The following is a 7,162-nucleotide window of genomic DNA, read 5'->3' as shown; positions in this document are numbered from 1 at the left end:
TGACGTCTCCCCAACGCACTCGAAGCCCTCGTACCGTCACCCTGCTATTTCCCACCAACGGCTTCCTCTGTCCTCCCTTCTTTTGCCTGGCGTATTTTTAAACAAATTCCAGGCATTTACCCCTAACTGCATCAGTATGTGTGTAAAAACAAAGCCGTTTTCTTCTTCCTCACACACCAGCATATCCAAAGCCGTGCCAGGAACACGGAGAGGTTTGTGAAGGGGGTGCTGCTCTGGCCCAGGGACATTAGGACCCATGGGAACAGCTGAGGCCACCCTCACCCCGCCCCCAGGGCTTGGGGACCAAAGGTGTTACCGGCTGGGGTCGCCAGTACCTAGGAGCTAAGAGAGGGAACCAGGGCTGGTATGCCCAGTGCCAAGGGGCAGGGGAGGTTGGTGCTGGCATGCCGAGTAAATCCCGTATGGCTGACTGGAGGTACAAATTCACCCTGACGCAGAGTCCCGTCTAGCTGGGAACCTGTGAGACCAGACAGTGTGCTTCCGAAGCACCATGGCAGGGCGGCGATGGGGTGGGCATTCCTGGGCACGTCCAGAACCTGAAGGCGGCAGAGTCCTGCGCTTGGCTCCCTGTCTGCCCCCCAGGCCCGTGGGATGGAGGTCCTGCCTCCACAGCTTCACTGGGCACGGCCCACGCTGCCGTTCTCTCGGATGCCCTCCTGCGAGATTATACCGCGTGGCTTAGATGCCATTCTCTGGAATAGGTGCGGCTGGAATCACAGCAGTGGCTCCACCCATGTGGGGTGCGGGTCTCTGCCTGGGTCGAGGCCGAGACTCCTGGCCACTTACCCTCCAAAATCTAGGGGAGATAGCAAAGCCTCTGTGCTTAGGATTTCAACTTACGGCTTTGGAGGAAAACAAGCATTCAGACCTGAGCACCGAGGGAACTGGGAAGCTGTCTCAGAGCCACGGGAAGTCCCCCTCCCCCCTCCTGAGTCACAGGCCTCGGTGCTTGGTGCTCGCAGCCCCAAGTGGTCTGGGAGGGCAGCGCCCAGACCTGCATGCAAGGTGGGCTCAGAGCCCGGGACCAGAAGCAAGCACCCTGCACCATCGTCAGGTCTCCCCCCCCGCCCCCCGATGCCATTGACTCGTTGGGAAGGGTCCCGAATCCCAGAAGGCGTTCCCGGGCTGGATTCTGGGTGTGTCTGTCTGGTCAGTCTGTCTCCTGCGTCCCCGCGGGTGGGAAATTCTCTTTGGATGCCTGTTCCCAAGGCATGCCCAGCACTTCTGTCCTGGCGCCGGGAGCCTCACCTGTCCGCCTGCTGCCGTTTGCTGATGCTAAGATTAAGAGGCCCCCATGGTGGCAACATGACCCCTTCATTCTGGCTTTCCTGTCCTCATTCACTGGGGAGTCCACCACCATGGGGGACCTCCTCCTGAACCAGCCCCTCGGTCAGTGTCACAGACTGGCCACCTTCCTACTACAGTCATTTCCTTTTTGTTTTAAGTTTGTTCATGCATCTAAATAATCTCTATGCCCAATGTGGGGCTTGAACTCATGACCCCCGGATCGAGAGTCAAGTGCTCTTCTGAGACAGCCAGGCCCTTTTTTTTTTTTTCCTTTTTTTGCACGTACCCATTGTATGTTATTGGATCTGGTGTATTTTTTACTTTACAAAATATACAGAGGAGCCAAAAATGCAAAGCAGTCAGCAGCGTTGTGATGAGCAAGGGGGCTCCCTCGGCCGGTCCCCTCAGGTCCTGATGCATGGGGAGGCTGAGCTACGAGGAGCGAGCAGGTGGCCTCGGGGTAGGAGTGATCACAGGCAGGACGGGTCCTGTGGTCCTTGCGCTCTGGGTGTGCTCGGGCATCTCTGGGTGGACTGAGGAAAGCAAGAGGCTGTGGGTCCTGGGCCCAGATGCTGTGCCTGCCTCCCCCTTCCCCTTTCTTCTGCAGCAGCCACTGGATGGCCCCTGACTCACTCTGTGCCTCCAGGTCTGGAGGAGATGGCAAATGAAGACTCAGGTTGTAGCCGCCAGGGAGGGTATCAGCTGGGACGTCTCTCACCCACACTCCCCTGCCGCGGCCACCACCCATACAGACAGGAAGGAAGGAGAGGGAGGAATTCCAGGCATGAGCCAGGCCCTCCCAGGATACTGAGGAGAGTATGGAAACTTCTGGGGCATGTCCGAGGAGACAGCGTCTCCTGAAGAGCTTGGGGTGGCAGACCTGTGGTGCTCAGAGCTAGGGTCTGGCCCACGTGCACTGTCCCTGACAGTCTGCAGACCTCTCTGCACTCTACCCCAGCCCCCTCTGACCTAACCGCTGGCTCCCTCCACATTCTTGTCCCGCTCCTACAAGGCTCTCAGAGGCCCTGGTCTGAAGGGCCAGGCAGTGCCATGGACAGAGGAGCCTGTCTGAGAAGGGAATCTTAGCGGAAATGCGTGAGATCAGGGATGGGGGAAGCGCCATAGCGGGAGGCATTCTGTCTAGTGTTGTAGTCTCTAGAGTGGGGATGGGTGGTGGAGAACCACTTATTTCCTCTAGGAGGGGCACCCTCGGCACGGAGGGTCAGGCAGGAAGAGGATGGGAGCCGTTGAGAGTGGGCAACGCCCCACAGATACGCTCTGCCCGTGCCCTGGCCTCTTTGGCCCCAGCAATCTGGATCACCAATCCCCTACAACCCCCCGGGCAGGGCTAGGATGAGGACAGACCCGGGAAGAGAAGGAGGAGTTCCACCGGGACTGGGGCTAGAGCATGGCCCCCCAAGAACAACGGATCCCCTCTCCCGGGGAGCTGGAGAACACTGTCAAAGAGCTGCACGGACCTCACGATGTTCTCGCCCTGTAGCCGTGGTGTGAGAGGCAGTGTGGGGAGCGAGGGGTAGAGCGAGCTTGTCAGAGACACGGAGAGGGACACTCAGAGACAGGCAGCAAGGAAGGAAACCCCCACAGAGACCCGAAGGACGGAAGGGACAGGCCTCCCACTCACGATGTGTTTTTCGGTAATCTCTGTGGCGGGCGTGGGGCTCAGACTCTGGACCCTGAGACCAAGAGTCACAGGCGCCACCGGCTGAGCCAGCCGCACCCCCCAGCTGTGGTCACGTGTGCGTCCTTGTGCATCAGGCCAAGCTCGGTTGCCCTGAAGTAACTCCCCACCCCAGAGGCAGCCTGAAAGAGGGACTCTTTCCTTTGATTGTCCGCTGTTTGAGTCCGAAAGCCCAGGAGCCCCAGGCGGAGGCGGGGGCGCAGGGGTGCCACACGAGTCCCGTGGCAGCTGGCGGGGTGGCGGGGGGGCAGAAGGCAGCAGGCGCCACGGTGGGCCCCATGGCCTCGGGCCCTGTTGGGTGGGGGTGGCTCCGAGGCCACAGGGGCCCTGCTCTGCCTCCGCCCAGAAATGCCTTCATACTTGTTTCCTCCCGTCCTTGCGTGGGCGGTGACACGGCCACACGGTCTTGGCCCTTCCCTCTCACTGCTCAGCATGGGACACACACTTCCGCGTTTAAAGACCAAAAATCACGCATCTGTATCATTTCCAATGCACGTTTTAGGATTACGAGATGTTTTGCTTAAATGCTTTGATTTTTACCTCTTCTAAGGTGAAAAATCTTGGTTCTTCGCAATATTAATATTATTTGTTTATGCTACAGACCCTGCAATGTTTTCAGGGTGATCGTACTGTCATTAGCATCAGGACCATGCCTGGAGCTTGCAGATTTTCTTCTTGTTTTTGCACCTTTCCCAGCGAAGAGATAAAGTCAAAATATAGTGTAACCGGGACAATTGGTTTTGTTGGGTGCTTAGCTCACCGACCCGACGTACAAGCTCCTTTATTTAATTTCCACAGATCGACTGTTCCAAGGTGGCTTTGCTTATGTGAAACCTCTTACATGACGTCATCGTCAAACCGTAAAACAAGGCACGTCTTGGCGTGAGGAGCACAGCTGCAGGGCCGGCACGGCGGCCAACCCGCGGCTCCCCAGGCAGGTCCCCTCGTGCTGGACACCCACACTGCTTCGGGGCAACAACCTGTCACTCGGGGTTTCTGCGGCGTGTGTGGGACAGATGTCGAGGAGCGAGGTTGCCGGCGCCAGGGGAACGGCACGCGGGACTCGTCCCCGCAGGGGCTGCGGGGGCCGCCTGCCCCACTGACCAGCGGCGGTCAGGGCTCGGATGGGCCAGCGTGCCGGGTGGGGAGAGGGAGCTGGGGTCATTTGGGTTTGCTGCTTTTTTTTTCTTTTTCTTCTGGATTTCTGTAGCTGATGAGTTCTTTCCAATTAGGAATATTAATCTTGATATTCTTAATGTTCAGTTACACCTTTTTTATTGAAGTAAAATGCACTGTTATGACGTTAAGTTCACCATTTTAACCGTTTTGAAGGGTGTAAAAACCAGAGTGTGCAGTTCAGTGGCATTTAGTATATTCACGGGGCTGTGCCGTCAAGCCACTGCCCGCTCCCAGGCAGCCTCGTCCGTGGGGATTCCTGCTTCACTGGGAGGCGGGATGGGAGGGCAGGGCCGGCTGACCTCAGCGGTCCTCAGCCACACGTCGTACAGAACAGGAGCCAGACTGAGAGAGGCCACATCGCAGCCCCCCTGGCACCATGTTCCTGTGGCCGAGCAGGAGTCAGGCCCGCCTGGGGAGAACGTCCTTGCATCAGAAAGCAGGGAGTGGGGACTGCCCAGAGCTGGCCCTGAGGTGGCCACGGCGGAGCCGGGAATGGGGCGGAGGCTGTTGTTGGCCAAGAGAAGGCATCGAATGGCCCAGGTGCACTGTGGGCCACGCCGGGCAGGACGGCTGAGGAACCTGCCACTCGTTACCGGTGCATGTGCGCAAGTATGACTGCGAGCGCGTGCCTGTGACCCTGTGCACGTGTGTGCGTGCGTGTGCGTGTGCGTGAGTGCCCCATCATGGCACATGGCAGCAGACCCTTCATCAGGGAGGACACTGGGACGCTCCTGGGCTTCACGTCTATCACACGGGGCTCACCGCCTCCGTGCAGCCCCTAGGCAGTGGCATGGGACAGGCACAAAGAAAGCAGATGGGCCACCCTCCGTGGCCGTGACACTTTATTGGAATTGAACCTTCCTGTTTGTGGGCTCGTGCACTCTTAGGTCAGTGTGCCGGGCTGGAGCCCCACGCCCCTGGTCCCTGCCACACAAGGACCCTGCCATGGGAGGGGGACACACTCCTCCGTCGAGAAATGGATTGAACGAAAAGCACATAAGCTTTATGCCCTGTTTGCAAGGTTAATGACACCCTGTGGCTCCTGCAGCCTTGGCCAGGCCAGTGTCACCTTCTGACTCCATGAGCAGGGCCCACTGCCCACAAGGACCGAGGCCAGCTCATGTCCTGACATGGTTCCCCTTCATGGAGGGGACCCGGGCATCAAGTGAGAGCCTGGTGTTCCCATCTCCCTTCCTTTTGGACCAGGAGGTGACCCTGACTTTCTGGCTCCAGAAGGAGGACGAGCAGAATCTCCAGCGGAAGGGGAGCAGCAGGGAAGGCACTGAAGCCCAGCTCCAGGCCAGGGAGGCCCCCTCTGCTGCCCCTTCCAGAGGGCGTGGGTCTGTGGGCGAGGGGCTCAGGGCAGGGCCTCCAGCACAGAAGCGGGGCTCTGAACGTCAGAGCCTTCCCAGCCTGGTCGAGGAGGACATGGATGCTCTTGGGGGCCCAGGGCCTTCTGGGTCGGAGCACCGGGCTTCAGCCTGTGCCGGAGCCCACAGCTCATCTCTCCGGCAACAGCACGAAGAAAGCAGCCTTCAGGAAGCGGCCAAAGCTGCAGAGTGCGGCCACGAGCCAGTGGGAGCGGAAGCCGGGCTCCGTGCTGACCACACACTTGAGGACGTCGGTCTGGAGGCAAGAAGGCACAGTTAGAGAACAGAGCACCTTGCACGGGACATCAGCCAACTCTCCTGAGGGGTGCCCGAGGCCGTCAGGGAAGGTCTGTGGTCTGGTCTGGGCCATGGGAAGGAAGGGAGGAGCTCGAGGTGGGCAGAGGCTGGCAGATGGGACACTGCCCAGCAGGGGACTGCACCACCATCCCCAGGCCAGGTGCCAGCTCCCCACGCGGCCACCTGCCTACGGCCCATGGGGCCACAAACATCCCTGCATCCTTCTGCCTTGGCACGATGGAGCCTGGGGTACCAGGAAGCCACCAGTCCAGCTGCACTCTCCCTCAGACAGGATGGGAACTGAGCTTTCCAGAAGCTGAATGAATGGATGTTCCTAATTTTTTCTATTCCTGCTAAGAAACAAACTATTTTCTCTACAGTCTGGACTTTGACCGTGGTGTCAACCAGAGTCCTTGCTGGCTCCACAGAGAGAGAGGATGGCAGGAGGGACAGAGCCTCGGGTGTCTCTGCTGAAGAATGGCCACAGCCACAAGTCATCCTGGAAGCAATCCCCTCCCGCCAATGCCAACCTCAGATGAGACCACAGCCCCAGCCACTGCCTGACCTCAGCCTTCGGCCCCAACCTCAGCAGAGAGCCAAGCTCTGTCGTCCCAGCCAGTGAGCGTCACATGCCCTTGCCCACCACCCATGATAGAGGAGAAAACAGATCTCCTGTAGGGGGCTGGCCCCCCACACCCAGTGCCCAGCAGCCCCCAAGGCCTGGCCGGGGCTGGGTGGACAGTTGGGGCACAGAGACTGTGGTGGTAGGACTCACGCACCGACCCCTGCGGGCTGACCCATCCTGGCATCGGCACATGGTTGGATGGGGGTAGGGGGAGGGTGCTCTGGGCAGGGACAGGATTTTCCCTCTCATGGGCCCCGGGGCCCATGTCTGCAGGCCAACTTCTGCCACGCAGGGCCTCTGGGGCCGCAGGCCTTTAGCACTGGAGTTGGGGGCGGGGGAGGCTCTGGGTGAGGAGGGAGCAGAAGACAGGTCAGCACCGGAGTGCGGCAGCAAGAGCAGCCCGAGGCCTGGCAGCCCAGCCCTCACCCCTCCTCCAACCCCTAGCAGCCCCCAGTGCAGGTGCTCAGGCTTTCCACCAACTCCACCCCCTCCCAGCACCTCGGGCTCCCCCTCACCCATCCACCGCGTCTTCGCAGCCAGGGTGCCAGGGTCTTGCGCACAAACTCCCCAAGGCAGTCGACGAGAGCGTGGACCATGGCAGGCTGGGCCTGCCGCACACAGTCTACGGCCAGCCCCGCGGCCACCGAGTACAGGGACACCACCTTGCCCCATGTGATGCCTGCA

The 7,162-nt window shown here is 59.9% G+C and overlaps 1 protein-coding gene across 2 annotated transcripts in view; it reads right to left on the bottom strand.

Moving 5' to 3' along the window:
* Window positions 1-4,265: 4,265 nt before the first annotated feature.
* Window positions 4,266-7,162, bottom strand: part of BOK (BCL2 family apoptosis regulator BOK) — a 173,047-nt gene continuing 170,150 nt past the window's right edge. Inside the window, exons 5-6 of one of the 2 annotated variants that reach the window (XM_034655590.1) lie at window positions 6,994-7,157; window positions 4,266-5,812 (exon numbers count right to left, since the gene is read on the bottom strand). In XM_034655590.1, coding sequence (XP_034511481.1) covers window positions 5,544-5,812; window positions 6,994-7,157 — 433 coding nt within the window. In that variant the 3' untranslated portion in view covers window positions 4,266-5,543. The remainder of the gene's footprint in view (window positions 5,813-6,993; window positions 7,158-7,162) is intronic. The other variant, XM_034655591.1, reaches the window with a different exon arrangement.

The sequence above is a fragment of the Ailuropoda melanoleuca genome, chromosome 2 (assembly GCF_002007445.2).
Source record: "Ailuropoda melanoleuca isolate Jingjing chromosome 2, ASM200744v2, whole genome shotgun sequence".
Lineage (NCBI taxonomy): Eukaryota > Metazoa > Chordata > Mammalia > Carnivora > Ursidae > Ailuropoda > Ailuropoda melanoleuca.
Note: the sequence above shows the minus strand (reverse complement) of the source record. Positions and strands in the feature narration are given on the sequence as shown.